This window comes from Amblyomma mixtum, chromosome 3 (assembly GCF_055824585.1).
Source record: "Amblyomma mixtum isolate Tamu chromosome 3, ASM5582458v1, whole genome shotgun sequence".
Lineage (NCBI taxonomy): Eukaryota > Metazoa > Arthropoda > Arachnida > Ixodida > Ixodidae > Amblyomma > Amblyomma mixtum.
The window spans coordinates 90,731,117-90,751,795 of record NC_143014.1 but is presented as its reverse complement, the minus strand read 5'-3'; the positions used below and the strand labels follow the sequence as shown (position 1 = coordinate 90,751,795).

The 20,679-nt window shown below is 48.4% G+C and overlaps 1 protein-coding gene across 1 annotated transcript in view; it reads right to left on the bottom strand.

Moving 5' to 3' along the window:
• Window positions 1-13,033: 13,033 nt before the first annotated feature.
• The window catches only part of LOC149350919 (uncharacterized), a 30,323-nt gene continuing 22,677 nt past the window's right edge, over window positions 13,034-20,679 (bottom strand). Inside the window, exon 4 of the mRNA XM_089575577.1 lies at window positions 13,034-13,167. Coding sequence (XP_089431703.1) covers window positions 13,034-13,167 — 134 coding nt within the window. The remainder of the gene's footprint in view (window positions 13,168-20,679) is intronic.

Genomic DNA, 20,679 nt, shown 5'->3' with positions numbered 1-20,679 from the left:
GAAAAACACGCTTTACATAGGCCAGCATTCAATATCCTTTTCAAAGAGAACTCTAAGCTGTTATATTTCCCTCCGTTCAGAAAATTTTTATGCGTAGAATCGAGGAAAAAAGGAAAGAGAAAGCAACGAATGCGTATTAAAGGCTTGTCTAAAATGTACGAAAAAGTTTCAGCGTAAAACAGGTGAGAAAACTAGTGCTGAGCTATGCACAATGATGTCGCACGGCAGAGCGACAGGACTCCGTGCTTAAGTGAAGTCACATATTGATGGAGGACCCATCACTTAGGGTCGTCCGCTAAGGTCCTGCGTGCCATGCGGGCGCTGAGATTTGCTACATAGGAAGAAGCCACGCCATTGAGTCGTAAATAGATGCCAATAGCTGCGAAGGTAAAGTGCCGATTTGTACGCAGCCACCAAGAAATGGGAATGAGTAGCGAATCCGCGTTGTAGTTTCACTACGAGTCTTTCGGTATACATACTACGTCCAAACATAGGGCGGAGCTGCTCACTCCTAACCAGAGGAAAGCTAATTATTTGTCCTGCCTCTCGTTTGCCGCCACTCGGCCGCTTGATACCCTTCATAAGCACAGATACGCATGCGTCGGGCTTCGCCGTTTTATGTAAAACTTTGCTGTGTGTTGTGTCCCCTTATTGCTTTTGTGTGTGCGCGCCCCCGCGTCCTCCTCCTAACGACCACCCGCATCCTCCTCCTAACGACCACTCGCATCCTCCTCCTAACGACGACTTGCCCCTCGTCGCACGCTGTCGCCAGATGCCCCCCCACGGTGCGCCCCCGCACCCTCCTCCTGTTCTGGGAAGCCACTCCCTCCCGTGGACGCTTCTCCGCTCCCTCCTTTCTTCGGGCGGCCAGTTCGGCTCCTGCCTCGGTCGACGCTGGTCGCACCCTCATCGGCTTTAAATAAACGAAGTCTTAAAGTACCGTGTGCGTCTTTCGCTGCATTCAACACAGCGACCGGACACGACAGTGGCGACGAGAAAGTGGATTCGACCCGCGCTACGCAACGCTATTGACAAGCCATGGCTACGCGAGGGTTTCCCAATCAGATACCAGAATTCAACGGCTCATCGTGGTCATCGTGGGTTGGACGCCTTCAGTTCTACTTTGAAGCTAACAACATCACAGACCCAGCCTTGAAGAGGGCCAACCTGCTGACGCTGTGCGGGGAGCAGACCTACGATACTGTCTGCGCCCTTATTCAGCCAAGCACACCAGCGGCAGTGTCTTACGACGACATCGTAAAAGCGCTGCAAAAGCACTACGACCCAAGGCCATCCGAGGTCTACAGCCGGGCTCGCTTCCAACGACGAGATCAACTGGGAGGAGAAACTGTGAGCGCCTACGTAGCCGCGCTCAAGAAGCTCGCTGCCGATTGCAATTTTGGAACGCTGTCGACAACAGCTACCGGGCAGGAGGGAGACGCAGCTTCTTCTGCTAACACCACCATGCTTCCCTTGGACGTGATGTTACGCGACAGATTTGTGTGCGGACTGAGTGACGAGTCACTGCAGCAGCGCCTGTTCGCTGAGAAGGACCTCACATTCAGCAAAGCTTACGACATCGCCGTTCGAGCGGAGAGCGCCGGTCACCAGCAGAGAGGGATTCGCCAGAACACCGAGCCGGTACACCAGACAAGCAACCAGGTGCGCAAGCCTTCTGTTGTTGTAAAATCGGTCAAAAAGGCACAACGCTGCTGGCGGTGTGACGACCAACACAACCCCCAGGGATGTCGATTCCAGTCAGCCACGTGTAATTTTTGCCACAAGCGAGGGCATATCGAAAGAGCATGCATTACGAAACGGAGACTTGCCAAGATAAAGTCACCTTCCCAGCCTAATCACAGCGTCAACGCCTCAGAGAATACGCCGCTATCTGATCTCCATGGAACAACATCAGCAACACCATCTGTGTTGTACGACCTGAACACCATGAATCTCGGCACGCGACCGAAGATTTTTACAGAAGTAAGCGTACATCACCAGCTGATTAAGTTCGAGGTGGACTCCGGCGCAGCCTGTACTCTGATCAGTGAGGACACGTTCCGAACTTCATGGCCATCTGACGCACCCGCCCTGCAACAAGACGACACGCACCTGCGAACGTGGTCAGGACAGAATCTGCCACTATTGGGCTCTGCCAACGTGCAGGTTAACTACAACGGCCAGACCCATACGCTACCTCTGCTTGTTGTGAAGGGCACAGGATCAAGCCTTCTAGGGAGAAACTGGTTTTCTCCACTAGGCGTGATGATATGCGGCATACACCAGACGCCGAGCCAGAACATGGTTGAGCAACTGCAAGAGAAATACGAAAGAGTATTCTCGGAAGAGATTCCAGGAAACGAAGGGCCCCCGGTCACACTGGAGTTGTTGGACAACGCGCAAACCAAATTTCTGAAGGCCAGGCCGGTGCCGTTTGCTCTCCGAGATTCAGCTGAAAAAGAGTTGGACAAACTGGAGCAGCAAGGTGTCATCGAGCCGACGCAGCATTCAGAATGGGCCACACCACTTGTCGTAGTTCGCAAGAAGAACGGAACCATACGCCTCTGCGGAGACTACCGGAGCACCGTCAATCTTGCGACTAAAGCGTCCTCTTACCCGCTACCGACACCTGAAGAAGTATTCAGTGTACTACGTGGCGCAAGAGTCTTCAGCACATTGGACCTCACCCAGGCGTATCAGCAGCTGAAGGTGAGCGAGTCAACTGCTGAATTATTGGCAATTAACACACTGAAAGGCTTGTACAAAGTCAAGCGACTGCCTTTTGGCGTAGCTGCAGCCCCGGCCATATTTCAAAAATTCATGGAGACAGTGCTTCAGGGCATCCCAGGAGTTTGTGTCTACCTTGACGATGTCATCATCAGTGGCACTTCCACTGAAGAGCATGCAGTGCGCCTAGAGCTCGTTCTCGAAAGGCTAGCAAACGCTAATTTGTGCATAAGCAAATCGAAGTGCTGTTTTGCGGTGCCAGAGGTGCAATTTCTGGGACACCGAATTGATGCGGAAGGCATTCACCCTACCGAGGACAAAGTGCGAGCGATCACAGAAGCACGAGCTCCAACAAACAAGCAGGAGCTACAGGCTTTTCTCGGACTCTTGACGTTCTACGACCGGTTCTTGGAACAAAGAGCTACCGTGGCCAACGACTTATACCAACTCCTTCGGAAAGATGTGACATGGACATGGTCGCCACGCCATCAGCAGTCATTCGATGCCCTGAAAGACCTGATTCGAAGATGTACAGTCCTCCGCCACTACGACGAAAGGAAGCCTCTGCTTTTGGCTTGCGACGCATCACCGTACGGAGTCGGCGCGGTTCTATCGCAAACTGACGAGCAAGGAAGGGAAGCTCCCATCGCCTTCGCCTCACGTACGTTGTCGCAAGCAGAACGCAACTACGCGCAACTTGACAAAGAAGGGCTAGCCATCGTCTACGCGGCGACACATTTTCACCAGTACATTGCCGGCCGGAAGGTGACCTTTATAACCGATCACCGACCGCTATTGGGCATTCTGGGACCACAAAGGCCTATGCCACCAACTTTGTCTCCGCGAATGACACGTTGGTGCATCAAACTCTCAGCGTACGACTACGCTCTGGTCTACCGCAATGGGAGTAAACATCAAAACGCCGATGCGCTAAGCCGTCTGCCACTAGACGCAACTGTTGACGAACCATTTCCACCAGGAGACGTTCTGATGTTCGAAGCACTGCCAGAACCTCCGCTTACAGCAGGCACAGTTGCAGCATCTACGCAGAAGTGCGCAGCTCTCCGGCTAGTTTACACAGCTGTTCAACAAGGCAACGTGCATAAACTCAAAGGGGACAACTTCGACGCTTACCGCAGGCGAGCTACAGAGTTGAGCACCCATCGCGGCTGCATCATATTTGGGTCCCGAGTTGTGATGCCGAGAGAACTACGCGCACAAGCTATGTCTCTCATCCACGCCGGACATCGGGGCATCGTTGCAATGAAAAAGTGTGCCAGAAGCTACATGTGGTGGCCTGGCATTGACAACGACATCGAAACAGTGGTGCGAGAATGCAAGCCTTGCCAGAGCAGCCGGAGCGCCCCGCCGAAAGCTCCTGTCCCAGAATGGGAAAAGCCAGACACACCATGGCACACACTGCACATTGATTTTGCAGGACCAATTGAGGGCTGCACTTTCCTTGTGGTCGTAGATGCCTACACAAAGTGGCTTGAGATAAGGCAAATGGGACAGACGACTTCGGCAGCAGTCATTGACAACCTCCGATCACTATTTGCAACGTTCGGCCTGCCGCGCAAGGTAGTGTCGGACAACGGAACACCGTTTGTGTCTGCGGAGATCCTCAAGTTTTATCGCGACAACGGGATCTCATCAGTTACATCGGCCCCCTACCACCCAGCGACAAACGGACAAGCCGAGCGCTACGTAGCCGAGCTAAAACGCGCCCTTGAAAGAGATCAGACAGGCTCGCTGCAGCGCCGCCTTGCGCGCTTTCTCTTCAAGCAGCACACGACGGTTCAGAGCACAACAGGCGAGACCCCCTCGAAAATGATGTTCGAGCGTGAAATGCGAACCCAGCTCACAGCCATCCTCCCCGAGCCAAAGGCAGAGACGTTCCGGGAAGAAAAAGCAATTCCGCGCTGCGGCACGCTTAATGAGGGGCAGCGCGTCCTCGCCCGACAGTTTCTGAAAAAGCCACGCTGGGAGGAAGCTACAATTGTCAGACGCATAGGCCTGCGCTCTTGGCTCGTCAACATACATGGGACAGTAGCACGCCGACATCTCAACCAGCTGCGTAGATTTACGACGCCGTCTGAGAGCTGTCCGCCAGCGGAGAGAACACGTGCACCATCTTCCCACATAGCCTGGCACCTCTTCCCGGAAGAAGAGACTTCGCCCAGGACAGACCTAGGAGACACAGCGAACAACAGCCAGCCTACAAGTGTTTCTCCCCCGAGCGCACAAAGCCAGCGCGCCTCCACGCGTGAGCGCCGACCCCCTGCACGATACCAGGCAACTTTCTAAGGGGGAAGGAAGTGTTGTGTCCCCTTATTGCTTTTGTGTGTGTGCGCCCCCGCGTCCTCCTCCTAACGACCACCCGCATCCTCCTCCTAACGACCACTCGCATCCTCCTCCTAACGACGACTTGCCCCTCGTCGCACGCTGTCGCCAGATGCCCCCCCACGGTGCGCCCCCGCACCCTCCTCCTGTTCTGGGAAGCCACTCCCTCCCGTGGACGCTTCTCCGCTCCCTCCTTTCTTCGGGCGGCCAGTTCGGCTCCTGCCTCGGTCGACGCTGGTCGCACCCTCATCGGCTTTAAATAAACGAAGTCTTAAAGTACCGTGTGCGTCTTTCGCTGCATTCAACACAGCGACCGGACACGACACTGTGTAAATTTTTCAACAAGGATTACAGTTTTGAGCGAGGCGTTCTGTAATAGAAGTAGTCGTTACCAGCCACTGCAGGGTTCTCTCAACCTCCAGTGAATCCTGTCCTGAGCCTTCCTATATCCCAGCACATTTCCCAATCTCTTCTGCTAATCTACCGTCGCCGCCTATCTTCCTTCCCTTGGTATTGACGTGGCGCTTAAGCTGGCTGTAACCGGGCTCCATTTGGTAGCGTGTCTCAGTCTTCGGGCTGAGAAAGGACTGAAGTTCTGAAGTTGAGAAAACGAAAACAAGACGGTTTAAAGCGATTTTACGAACTTATTTACAAAATAAAAGGTTTGAAGAGCAAAGGTTAAAGAGTTGAGAGTTAACTGTGACGATCGTCTGGATGAGCCTTTTTCCCAAGGCCCAGAACGTCCTTTCTCACTCAGCGTCGTTGTTAACACCGCTCAGGTTCAGCCGCTCCCCCAGGGCTCTGACGAATGAAACACGGGGCACACCTCTTCAGGACGGCAGCCAATGAAAGAGCACAGCACTGCAGACGATTAAATTATGCGCAGACTGGCACAGCAATGTTCCAGCAGGCGGAGTCGCTCGTTGCCTGAGTGAAACTGCGGTAGCGGGCGAAGAGGTAGCAATTCCCCTTCTAACTTCTTTTAGCGACGCAATGATGGTGCAGGCGGTTTTTCATCCTTCAAAACACGTGTGGGTCGTGCGACGCCGCGGGCGTCAACTTAAACCAAAACTTACTCCCTCTGTCACACTCAAATCAACGGCGAGCTGTCCACTGTTGAGCCGGCGCCTAACGCATACGGGTAATGGTTTACCGTACCTGTCCTGCTGTTCCCCCGAACGGCCACCCTTTCTTCCGTCCGGCGCTCCACCACTGTTCCCAGGGAGCCCTTCTCCGGGAAGGTTATCCTCGCCCAACGGAGCACGGCTCTGTTCTTTTAAATTTTCAGCTGGTCAGACGGCGCGTCGCCAGCTGTAGTCGTAACCATATCCTCCATAACAGACCATCGGTTACCTGCTCTCCGCTTGTAGTGTGCTACCCAAGTCCAGTTGTGACTCCATATTTCCGCCTGCTTAGCATCAACGCGAGTACTCTGATGCACGTAGCTCGCTTTCTGCATCTTTACTCTACCCTTACCAATTTACTTTTCATAGCTCTCTGCGCTCTCCTCAGTTTAATTTCAACCCTCTCATTAGCCTCTAGGTTTCAGTCTCAAATACAGCGGGTGCTCCGTACCCGTCACACCTGATTCTAGACTAAATGACGCTAAACGGTTGGTACTTGGTCTTGCGGTTGCCTTGTTAAGCCACAAAGATGTGCAACTATATACATATCACGGGTTCATGCGCAATTCATTTGTTGTATCGGTGCTTGTTAGTTTTGCTCAAGTAGAAACGCTCATTGAGCTTTGCAGGGTGATATAAAAATTATCATTTAATGCTTCATACTTCATAAAATGATTTCGTTATACTGTGACACTCGACTTGATTCTGAACATTCTTCCGAATATTCTATACTTGTGTACACTTGTAACACAGGGGTCAAGCAGGCACTGTCACTGAGACCAACTGTAGTTCACAGAATTCCCATATATACGAGATTTTGCAATGAGACGCCTAATTATTTAGCCTGCGTGGTTTACCAGAACATTCGGCTACTGGAGCTAAACAACACTGATCTCGCTACTGAGTATTCAGTAGCAATATTTTGTACAGCTTGCATAGACCGTTATGGGCGGTTGCACGCCGCTATAGTTGTGATTACATTTCCTTTCGCCGCCGCGGTGGCTCAGTGATTATGGTGCTCGGCTGCTGACCCGAAAGACGCGGGTTCGGTCCCGGCCGCGGCGGTTGAATTTCTTTGGAGGAGAAATTCTAGAGGCCCGTGTACTGTGCGATGTAAGTGCACGTTAAAGAACCCCAGGTGGTCGAAATTTCCGAAGCCCTCCACTACGGCGTCTCTCATTGCCTGAGTCGCTTTGGGACGTTAAACCCCATAAACCAAACCAAACCAAACCAAACCAAACCAAACCAAACCAAACCAAACCAAACATTTCCTTTCCATTGAAAGGACCTCAGAATAAGTGATTTTTATGGCAACGCATTACTGTAAATTCAACTGTAAGCGTATTTAACGCCAACAGCTGCAACAGGCGCGCAGGGTCCGATTCATTTAGCTGCTCCTAAGTGGCAGAGTGATGCAATGAAGATCTGATAGCGTTTAAAGTATTAACATATAGGAGGTGGACTGACTTATTGCTTTATCTTCGGTATTTCTGTGTGACAAATTGATTAACAGACTTGTCTTTCGCTTGATCATTTGGTTTATATGTCGTCTTGCTTATGCGTCGATACCTTTGGACACTTTGGAATCAGCTATCTTATGCAAAATATTGATAACTGCTGTGGTAGTTGCCGATATCCCTCCGTCTGGAGCTTTGGTACGCAGCAAGTTGACTGTCAAAGCTTGTGGCCGGTACGAGTCGATTATTTGTAGGCGTTTTCACTATCGCTTCCTCGGCCTTTCGCCTGTTTTTTCCTTTCCCGTCTACTCGCTCGAGAGCCTTGGTTTGGGTCAGGGCGTTTCTGATTCCATTTTTCCTGCGCGTCGCTTGCTGCCCTGCTGCGTTGGCACTGTACCCGCGTGGAACTTAAATTTAAGCACGACCAGCGTTTCTTACTAAGGACGAGCCCGGAGCCGCAATGCGCGGCCACGCGTCCTCACAGAGTCCCGCCGTGTGGTCCCCCGTGGTCCCCCCAACGGCGTCGCGGTGCGGGCGGGCTCACGTGTGCGTGCGCCTTTATCCTTGGGCGCAGCAGACGGTCCGCTGATAACGCTCTTAGCGGGCTTCCCGAGAGAACGGCGCCGAAAGGACGCGACCTCAATGGCGGCGGGCCTCCGGGGGACTGCCCGAGCGTAACCTGCGCTGCCGACTCTTAACGAACGCTGCTCGTCTTATTGCCGACTCACGACGCGCTTGGCGGCCGTCAGCGGTGCGCGGCGCCTTTTCGAGGTGTCCGCGTAGCCACGTGCAGTAGCTGAGCCAAGAAACTGGAACTGGGTTTGGCCCCGCGCAGGCCGACCCGTGGTGACGTATACTCTCGCCTCCAGAACCAGTCTATGCCTCTCGCTTGTTATTGAGACGGTTTTTGGCTGCCTGTTCGGTGCAGGTGTCAGTTGGAAAAACTGCTTACTGCGACACTGCTTTGATTTTGCCGCATCTATTTCTGGAAAAAATCTGCCGTAATGAAGTGGGACATTACGTATGGCGTTCCGGTACTGAGGTCGCAGTTCCCCGCAGCGGTGGACAATGAGGGTGGCTTGTCGGTGCACACCTCTGTGCCATGGCATAGCTCGCCTTGGGTGTGACTTTACCAACTATTTGCGTAGCAGGTAACTACCAGTTTCCAGAAACACTGGGTCAGCGGAATTACGGAGTGATGTGGGAAATATTTTAAGGCAGCTTATTCATGGCTCTTTTGGCGCTCTTCCGCTTTCTATATCTTTTCACCAGCCCAGGAAGGGCAACGAGACGGGTTTAAGGCGTATACCCTGTGCGTGGTATCTCTTTTAGATTCTGCAGCAGGCTTCCGGTAGTCGTCGTTTTGAATAAGTTTGCCCCGTCGGAGCCAGCGCATTGTTTTACCTTACTGCGCTGCATTCACCCACAAAAGGCCAGTCTTACAGATTTCTCTTCTGGTGGTTCTTTCGTAGGAAGACACGAGTCTCGAGGCCAACTCGAGCCCCACGTGACCTTATGCACTGCTGATACTTAAAATTATGTGAAAACAGCCGATGGATGACGACAGAACATCGAAGGAAGGTATCTAACGCTGAAGCCAGGCTTGCGACTGTTGCCTATGATTCACCGTCCGCTGTGCTGACTATCTGCGAAATAAGAGGCAAATAAGCGAAAAAGATATTCGAGTAGAAGTACAGAGTGTGCTTTGATGCGCATTTAATGGGTAGTCTTTGACCCGAAATGAACACCGCTTCACAGTCACCGGTGCATGTCGGAGCTAGCCATAACCTAGACCCCTTGATGTATGTACTTATACTGGATGTGGCGCACACACAGACGGCAGCTCCCTTTACCACATTCGTCGAGCTGATCTGCAGTGCACGTTAAGCGCGTCGTCACTAATTACAGCCGAGTTTGTTTTGATGTACTGTGCTCTTAATGAGTATCAAAGGAATATTATGCGGTCCGCAGTGGATTGCCCAGACAAACGTCGCTTCACGGCAGAAAAATGTCTTGGGTGGTGGAGTGACCTGCAGGGGCGCAAGACGGCTCTAAGATCTCCAACCGCTTCCTTCGGTGACAGCGACATTGTGTCGAAAATGCTGCTATTTTAAGGGTTTTGTCGTGTTTGCTTTTTTTTCTCCAGTTTTCTTATCTCTGCTGTCAGACGTACGTTTCGGTGTTATACTGCTTTTTGATGCATGTAAACCTGGGGCTGTCGATTATATGTGCATAATTAACCATAAAAAATGCTGGTTTCCAGTGAACTTTTCAACCTTTTAGTTTGGCTTTCATAACGGCTTGATTTTTCTTGCATTACTTTTCATCACTCATTCAACATCAGTGTCGTAGAGTGGCCGAAGCCAAGCGCTGTCAACATTTTTTACATTCAGTCTAATAGATTTATTAATTTTAGGCATTCACTGTTCCCATGTTTGTATAGCAGTGTATAGCTTCCTTTCAACTTTCTTCTCCTCACCGAAAAAAGGAATTAAGAAAATAAAAAAGAGAAAAAAGGAATATGCCCGTAATACGAAGTGTTCCACATGCCCCCTATTCCAACGCGTCACGTGTTCTCTCATCTGTAGCAAATAATGTCCGCTGTCTTATTATTATTCTTATTTGGTTCCATTTATTCGCACTTCATCATGCGTTGTCAAAAAAGAGTCGCAAGCATTTGTTTTACATTTAGCGCAGATAATTTGTAAACCAGTCAGCGTATATCTCTTCTCTGCGGTTTGTAATTCAGCGGCATCATAACCGTTTTGAATTCTGATGGATTGCCGCTATGCTGAAATCTTGTGAAGAGGAAATTTCAAGTGCCCAGGTGATTCTTCTCCTCGGTCAGGGAGAAACAGTCGACGTAAATGAAAATGTATGCGCCCGCTAGATGACACAGATTGCAGCCTTACTCACTAAGGTGACGTAAGCCTAGGTGTTTACCTGGGGCTGTGTTCTGACTCGGTCGTTTTTGTTTGTGATCTCTTTGTCTTAAACGCTGACGCCAACTTCTTGCGCCACTGTTAGCACCGCGGATGCAAAAAAAAAACAAACAAAAAAAAAACGAGGTAGTTCAAAACATTGCCTGCGGTTTCGTAGTGTATGATTTTGGTAAGTGAGTCTCAGCAAGTCACAACGCCGGTTTTTACCTCTGTGCTCACGAAACCACGACTCATATAATGGCCGCCCGTCGCGGTGGCTGGACACCAAATAAGGTCTTTCGCTGCTTGGCAAGAACTCACGTATTCAGTTCCCAGTTCCGTGGCCGCATGTCAGTGGATGCATAACGCTGGTTGTTGTGGTTATTATCTTCCCTGGCCTAACGCACCTGCTACATGCAAGGGATGAGAAGACAATAATCACACATGGAAACGTCGCGATGCTTGAAGATGCCTACGTTTCTCAAGAACTAGCCGTCATTTGGACGAAAGGTCCGAAGTTAGCATCTGTCTTGTCCCCTTTATGTGTTGCGCTATGAAGTATTACGCCTTGAAAAAAAAAAAAAGTTCTTGTTCGCGAAGACATAATTCTGTATGCCGAATGACGATCATAGACGCCTGGACATTGTTGTCAGCGTTGAAGACTTCTTTCTAGGTATTGGACGAGGCTCTGTAATTCGGGGCACATGCATTGCTTTTGCGCTAGTATACTTGCAGTTCCCCAAAAGATGTCGCCGTATTGCTGATTCTGGTGCGGCGAATCGACTGGGGCTTGGGAACGGCAGTATGAGTCGGGGTGCTTCCGTCCAGATTCATAGAAAGCAAATATACCGAACTCCTGGAGCCATAAGCAGCCTGATAGGTCTATCAGCTTCGCAAGCCAGCACGGAGCATGGTTCTCGCTGGCTACCTTTGCTGGTCTCCTTGTGCGGAAAGTCAGTACTTTTCTGTAGCCAAGATAATCGCGAGGAATTTTTTGCGTCGTCAAAAGGTTGATCTTTTCCTCCTTCGATATCCATCGCCTCAGGAGTATTTGGCGTTACACAAAAGGCGCAGTGTATCGTCGACCCGTGTGAGAAGGCGGACATCTTTTTTCGGCTGCTGCTTAATTGACGGTTATGAAGCAGAAGCGAAGTGCACCACTATCTTGATGGGGACCACCGGTGACACCCAGGGGCTCTTTGCTTGCTGCATAACACTGCCGTGAAGCATTTCGTTGACCTGGTCCCGGATGCCTTCGCGTTCTCGCGTCGACACTCGGTTGGGGCTTTGGCGTATTAGTCGGCAATGCTTGACAGCGCTTGACAACGATTGACAATAGGGGTTTGTCGAGTCTTTCAAGTGGACGGGAAACAGTCACTGTAACGTTGAAGAAGACTTCGGAACTGTTCTTGCATGTACCACAGTAGTGTTGAGTGTATGTCGAACGTAAGCTTGTAGCTTTAGGTCAGTAAGCCCTTTGCCGATGAGTTGGAAAGGGGAATACACTTCAAATATCGGCGATTTCGTCCAGGATAGCAACCATTATGCCTCTGTGAAGGTGCCGGACTCTTTTCCTCCACAGAACTTTGGTTTTTGCATTCATTTGCAAAAACCAAAGTTCTGTGGAGGAAGAGAGTCCGGCACCTTCACAGAGGCATAATGGTTGCTATCCTGGACGAAATCGCCGATATTTGAAGTGTATTCCCCTTTCCAACTCATCGGCAAAGGGCTTACTGACCTAAAGCTACAAGCTTACGTTCGACATACACTCAACACTACTGTGGTACATGCAAGAACAGTTCCGAAGTCTTCTTCAACGTTACAGTGACTGTTTCCCGTCCACTTCAAAGACTCGACAAACCCCTATTGCGGAGCTTATTATACGCGCCAGTACTATATACACTGCGTGTTCTCCTTTACGATATACCCTCCATTCTCCTGGAAGCTCCGACTCCTCTGGATACTCCGGTGCTCGAGCGATGTGGGCCGTTGCATCACCAAGCCGCACAACGTTGACCGCGTGATATTCCAGAGCCGTGTTCGAGGATATGGCTTCGCCTTTCGAAACCTTGACAAACTTGAACTGAAGGTGAATGGTCGCTCGGTGCCAATGCCTAAAATCAAGTCGCGGAAGCACTGCTGTACTGCAAAATGCGCCGGGTACGTCTGGCCGGTGACTGACCCTCTTGCGTGGCAACGTGTCGTCTTAGTGCTCTGCTGTCGCTGAGCTTGTCTGCTGGCATTCTGCTTTTTCGTTACGTTGCTGGGTCACTGCACTTTATGAAGTGTGCTTCTTGGTCACCGAGCTGTCTTCTGTCACCGAGCTGTCTTGGTCACCGAGCTGTCGTCCTGCTTGGTTGTATCTCCCCAATCCATCCATGAGTATGTCAAGCTTAAAGGAAAAGAAACGAAGTAATAACCCAGAGCCGCGATTCTCATTGCCTTTATTTCTTTTCCATTTTTATGGATTGCGGCAACACATTTCGTTTAATTTGCAGTCCGCGGCAGGCCTCAGTGACACGCAGTTACCAGTGTCCTTGGGAACACACCTGCCAGGGTAAGCGGATCCTCCGCCGGTGCAGACGTTGCCTGGGCCTGCGCAAGCACGAACGGAAAGACGCGATGAACAGGGAAGTCGCCTCTATCTTTTCATGTTTAGCAGTGCATTGACGTTTTTGGGTGGTGGCACTTGGACGGAAAAGTGATAAAGGATGTCAGATTCGACAAGCGAGTGTCACTCAATTTAACGCATCTCCTGCGACGCCATTTTTGCTCGTGTCTTTTCGCCCCTAACGCCAGGTGCTCAATCCAGTCAATAAGTTCACTGCTGCACTTACCTGGCTGTATGCATACTAATCGGCTTTCAATGCTCTCGTTGCGTTTATGTAGGTACTTTCTGAGAACTGCTCAGCACCAATGCTGCTGGTATAGCTGCGTAGCTACTGTGAATAACGTAAATGGAAAGCTCCGACTTTGCTGAGCAATACATTTTAGTGCGAAAGTGCTATTCCGATGGGTAAACCCGAGCAAGACCTTGCGATGTTTGCGCGTTTGCGATGTTTGTGGCGTTGTGCCAAGTGAAATAAAGGAAAAAAACTTTGAGATCACTGCGGCCACCCGCATTGGAGCAATGCGAAAGCAAAACTTCCACATACTATATCGACGTCCGTGGCTGTTCTGACGTCCATGTATACTATATAGACGTCCATGGCTTTCTCGACGCCTAAGTGCATTTTCTAGCATTTTTTTTTCGCGTTTAATTAATTCACTAATTAAGCCTCATCAACTAAAGTTTTCCCACGGCAACATTTTATCGCATACTATCTGTCACGATCACACTTTCACACATTTGTCTTCAGAGAACGACGTAATCGTGCGGACAAAATTTACGGACACGTTTTGCGGACACTTTTTGCTGACACTACTGAGCCATATAATGCTTCCGCATTGAAGAAGAAATCAAATAAACATCCTCGACTGGGATTCGAATCAACGGCGGCGCGAACGGATTAGCTTTGCTGGCCACCGCGTCAGAGCACTAGATTTTTTTTTTCTTTCATACTAGGCTATCGCCGCAGCCGAACACGTCTGGTGTTAAACTGCAACGCACTCTCGCGCTGTGCGTTGCACATCGTCTCCTTGATCAACTAATACTGCTATCAAACTAATATTCGTGCTTTGAGCTATGTGGCGGTAGGGACAGAGAGATGTGCACTGCATGCGTCGGCGTGGACAACGTTGCGGCAAAAATACGGCACTAGAGCAGTACCCATTGGCGTTGAAAACATTGCTGCAGAAACGCGGCTCGGGAGCGTAGGCCACCGGCGTACATTGGGTACATTAGCATTGACGATGAACAAGTTGAAGACGCGCACTTCCTCGGTCAGTGCACACCTCAATCGCGCTTCCAGGTACGTGGCGGTGGTGTCCACCTGCAAAAAAACTGTGCTTTCGCACCATATTTAGTGCTGAGCAATGCTAAATCACCAGCTATTTTTGTTAACACCTTCGCGTCAGGTCCTCGCTGTGCAGCACGGCTGATAAATCGCTTTTAGCCAAGAGGCTGCCGGAGGAGCAACATCCGCTAGAGCGGCGCGGTGGGAAGGAAACATGATTTTAAAGTGGGCTTTTGCTCTGACCACAAATTATTTTGCTCTAAGTACATAGAGAACTGATGGGAAGCTTTCAGCTACTGCATTGATTTGCATGAAATTTTATGAGTTTTGAGGTCATTTGCTGGGGAGCGATCTGTGACTACGGTCCGGCTACCTTCCCGAGCTAACCAGCAACCCATCTTTTGCCCAGATTGCCCTGCTGTACGCTACGCATCTTGTGCATCGTCAACTCAGTTCGTGACTGCTGACACGCGCGCAACGAAGGCACGTGCATTCGGACTGCTAGCGTCAGCACACGCAAGTCTACCGCTGCCACGGAGCGCCACCGCAAGCCCTGTCTGCCTGCTATATAACCTGGCTACCATCGACGCCGCGGGTCATTTGCTGGGGAGCGATCTGTGACTACGGTCCGGCTACCTTCCCGAGCTAACCAGCAACCCATCTTTTGCCCAGATTGCCCTGCTGTACGCTACGCATCTTGTGCATCGTCAACTCAGTTCGTGACTGCTGACACGCGCGCAACGAAGGCACGTGCATTCGGACTGCTAGCGTCAGCACACGCAAGTCTACCGCTGCCACGGAGCGCCACCGCAAGCCCTGTCTGCCTGCTATATAACCTGGCTACCATCGACGCCGCGGGTCATTTGCTGGGGAGCGATCTGTGACTACGGTCCGGCTACCTTCCCGAGCTAACCAGCAACCCATCTTTTGCCCAGGTAAAAGGCACATCTTTGTACCTATTTTTCAGCATATACGGATTTTGGGCCGCTAGTCTCAGATCGCTCCTTGGGTTATGGCTCCCACTGTTGCTGTTGTCGCTAAGGAACTCGAGGAATTTAAATTGTCCTTCGAAGCAAAACTGCGAAATCTCACTGATGTACTTGACACTGTGAAAAGTTCCGTCGCCTTGCGCAGTGATGATACTGTAAAGGAGCTTCAAAATGAGGTTGAAGAGCTGAAAAAATCTCTTGAGTTCATGAGCAACGAGTTTGAAACCATAAAGAATCGGAACGCCAGTCTTACTGCAGAGAACAAGAAACTACACGAGAGCAATGAGGCCCTAGTGCGCAGGGTTGCCCACCTGGAACAATATTCGCGTCTGAACAATCTAGAAATTAGAGGTGTCCCTGTGACTCAGGGCGAAGATTGCAACAAGATCGTTGAGGCTCTCGGCAGCGAGATTGACTGCCCCGTAAATTCAGAAGATCTGGATACCGTGCACAGGGTTCCAACACGAAACAAGAATGAAAAAAACATAATTGTTCGTTTCCTTTCGCGAAACAAGAAGGCGGAATTCCTGGCAAAAGCTAGGAAAACACATCCTACAACGACATGCCTGGGTTTCCCTCAAACGCAGGAGGCTCCTGTTTATGTCAATGAGCATCTTTCACCTGACAACAAGGACCTTTTTTCGAAGGCTCACAAGCTTAAGAAAGATAACAAATGGGCCTTCTTGTGGACATCGAACTGTGTTATTCTAGCTAGGAAGGAGCAGAACAGCACAGTCTTTCGGATAAATAATGTAGACGACCTTGAAATTTTCCGTGAATAGACATACGGGTGCTGACGTTCTACATCTTTCTAACCGCCATCATGGCATCATATTCCCCAGAACATGCTCGTTCGATCTTATCCGAAGCTAAAGGTCTGTCTGCCATCCACTTCAATGCTCGTAGCCTCCGGAAGAATTACGATAACATAACCGCTTTGCTTACTTCCCTTCAGCATCAATTTTCCATCATCTCATTTTCTGAAACTTGGCTATCATCCCTTGATAAAGATTTGTATGCTTTTCCTGGCTATTCATGCGAATACGCACACCGTGTTGATAACCCCTATGGTGGTTCGGCTATCTACATTTCAAAGCACATTGCTTACAAAAGACGTCTTGATTTGTGTTTGAATGTGAGTAAATGCGAATCCGTTTGGATAGAAATTGATTGCCGATCTACTGATGGCACAGAGAAGGTTATATGCGGCGCTATTTATAGGTCTCCTTCAAATGATGCGTCTGAATTTTGCCGGGCTTTTGAACTAGCACTCCATAAACTATCACTCGAAAATAAAAACGTCTTCATTATGGGAGATTTTAATATCAATATGCTAGACATGACTAATCCCATCTGTGTCGACTATACGACCTGTTTCTACAGCTATGGTTATGCAAATTTAATTAGCACGCCTACGCGTTGTACTGACCATGGCTCGCATTCATTACTTGATCATATTCTTTCGAATTTTCCCACTGCTCCTCCGGTTGGCGTGATAGAATGTGATGTCACTGATCATTTTCCGGTATTTCTTTGCGCACTATCATCTCGCTGTAGTAACAACATGTCCACGAGGAAGTCAGTTTTTGATAGCGGAAAATATTTTGAAGCCATATCTAATACTGATCTTTCATACATTTTGGGTCTCTCGAACCCAGAAGTGGCTGTACTTGAGCTGTCGAAAATAATTTCATCAGCAATCAATAAATGCACATCGCTCCAATCATCCACGAGAAAATATGTTACCCCCATTTCCCCATGGATAACTACTGCTCTGTTAAACTCTCTGAAGAAAAAAGAAAACATGTATAAGAAAACTAAACACCAGCCGTTCAATCTGCGTCTTAAATTGAGATATAAAAGGTATTCCAGTGTACTAACGTCGCTTCTAAAGAAAGCTAAACGATGTTATTATGAAAACCAGTTATCCACACATACTAACAATTCTAAACGAAAATGGCAGCTGCTTGACGAATTTCTGAATATTCGTAAGTCACCTAGTGTTGTTAAATCTATTTTCCACGGTGGTGTTACTTTATCTGATCCCGAGGAAATGGCGAATACATTTAGCAATTATTTTTTCAATTCACCTAATTATCCTATCTCTTCGTTATGCACACCTTCTCTTGAGCGCTGCCCTCACTCCTTTTTTCTTACCCCCACGTGTCCAGACGAAGTTCTATCTGTAATTGCTAATTTAAAGACGACCGGCCCCGGCGTTGACAATATCCATGGAAAGCATGTGAAAAGTATCCGGTCATTGCTTGCTCCAGTCCTTAGCCACATCTGCAATCTCGTTTTTAAATCTGGCAGTTATCCCAAGCAGCTCAAGATAGCGAAAATAATACCGGTCTTCAAAAAAGGCGATCCAGCTTTGCCAAATAATTATCGTCCGATTGCAATTCTTCCTTTTTTTGACAAAATTTTAGAAAAACTAATTGAAGTAAGGTTGTCTAGTTATATTGAAAAATTTAACATATTGACAGATAGTCAACACGGCTTTCGGCGCGGACTATCTACAGATACTGCAATAGCGTCTCTAATAGATTACGTTAGACTAACAATTGATAAAGGAATGTTCTCAGGAGCAGTTTACATAGATTTTAGCAAAGCATTTGATTCCATTGATCACTCCATCTTGTTTCACAAATTGGAATCTTATGGTATCACTGGACCTCCCCTAATGCTCTTGAAGAGCTTTCTCTGTGACCGACAGCACATAGTCTCTATTAATGACCATACATCTAACATAGCTTTAATTAACAAGGGTGTTCCACAGGGCTCAATTCTTGGCCCTGTATTGTTTTTACTCTACATTAATGATTTACCATCCTGTTTAAAGAATTGCAATAGTATACTATACGCAGATGACTCTACCATGCTATCATCGCACCAGGACATTAATCAGCTGATTCTTAACCTACAGAATGACCTTAATTCTCTTGAGCGTTGGTGCCACATTAACCGCCTGTCCGTGAACGTCACTAAAACTTGTTTTCAGATTTTCCATCCCCCTCAGAAGTCATTGCCCATCACACCACTTCTATACCTCAATTCTGCTGCTATTTCACCGCATGATCGAGTTTCTTTTCTTGGTGTTATCATTGACCCTCACTTAAAATTCCATCATCATGTAGCTGAAACGTGCAAGAAAATTTCTTATGGATTACGCGCACTAATTAAAGCCCGAAGCTATTTTCCAGTCCAAACTTTATTATCTCTTTACTACGCATTCATCCACAGCCACTTAAACTACGGTATCTCATCTTGGGGTAACGCCTATCATATTCATCTCTGGCCTTTAATAAAACTGCAAAAGCAAGCCATGCGCATCATAACCAATACCCCTCGAATGTCACCCTCCCGCGTTTTGTTCATAGATTTAAACGTTCTACCTATCTCAGCCCTTTATTTTTACAACCTTGGTATCCTATTCTTTAAGATTCTTCATCATTATCTCCCGCTAAGCATATTTTCTCCCGGCACGATCATGAGCAACACCGTCACTCGTTTTGCACTGCGTAATAACTTTTTACTACCTAAGGTCAGAACTAACTACGGGAAACAATGCCTTCATTTTTCATCCGTATCATTTTGGAATTCTTTGAACATAGACATCAAACAAACTAATACGCTTTCTTTATTCAAGGTCAAACTAAAGCTTTTCCTTCTTAATTTGTGATTTTTTTGTTATGTTATTGATTCTATGTATCGCGGCATCTGTGAGTGTTTTATTTTACATTATCGTGCATTACATTGTTTGTATTTAAATATTTCAGTAACTAATATTACACTATGTGCCTATATTTATTCTGTTTCGTCGCTAATTATTGTGTTGTGTATTTTATATTATGTTGCTTATTGATATTTATTTTCATGGGAGGTCCCGCCCGCGGTCTTGTACCATGGGACCTCTCGCTGTATAGAATTGTAAATTTTATTGTATTACTCAATAAACTTTCAACTTCAACTTCAACTTCAACTTCAGCTCGACAAGTGTCTGCTGGAATCGTAGCTTCAGTCTGGGGCCTGAGTTTCTTATTTTATAATACGAGGGTCATCCCAAAATAAAGGTCTCCAGTTCTTTCATAAATCGAAAGAAATGTTTATTTTAGGCAATTTACAAATCAGTTAAAAGGCAGACCATTCTTCTACTTTTCCACGTAATCGCCGTAGCGGTCTATGCATTTTTGCAGACGCTGGGGCAGTTTTTGTGTGCCTATGTCATACCAGCTCGCCGCCATGCCATTTGAGGAAGCGTTTGACCGGCAGACTGTGTTCGCTTGAATTTTCGCGACTTGGGCGAAGAGGAGTGCCTCCACTTACGTGATTCTTGTATGGTCTCAGGTGTGAAGTGGAATGCCCAGGTTTCGTCACCCGTAACAATGGAATCCAAAAAGGTCTCCTTTTCATCTCCATAAGGCCGAAGAAATTCGCGGGAGGAGTCAACGCGTTAACGTTGATGGTCGTCTGTGAGCATTCGCGGAGCCCATCTTGCGCACGCCTTCCGATATTTCAACTTTACTGTCAAAATCCTATGAATAGTGCTTCTAGAAACGCAAGGAACCAAAATGCAGAGTTCGTCGAGTGTGATCCTCCGATCTTGCCCCATCATTTCTTCGACCTTCGCGACTGTCTCATCAGGAATTGACGGTCTCCCGCTTCTTTCTTCGTCGTGAATTTCAGTGCGACCAGCTGCGAACTCCGTACACCACATGCGGTCGTTTTTAACATGCATGCACGACTCTCCATACACTTCCGTTAGCTGGCGATGAATTTCGATTGGTGTAACGCCTTTTGCGTTCAAAAATCGAATAGCTGCGCGAACTTCGCACCTGGCGGTAGCGACCAACGGTAGCTCCATTTCAAACAGCTGCCGTGCCAAGACTGACAATCCCTTTTGCGCTGAGTCATGGCTTGTTTGGAAGACGGGGAACAATGAACACAAAAGTATGGCGAGCAGCGACGCAAATAGTTTCCCTGCGGCCGTAGCCCATTGGAGACCTTACTTTTGGGATTACCCTCGTATATGAATTTTACATATTTTACATCAATTTTACATATTCGAAAACGTCCGTCTTGAAAAGTTTCCAGACTTCACTTTTATAACAGTGTAGCTCAGCAACGACAAATGATATGCAGAAATTGCGAATTACGCCTGATTGAATTGCGAATTACACTTAAAACAGACGAAGTTATTCATTAAATTAGACTGTGTTTCG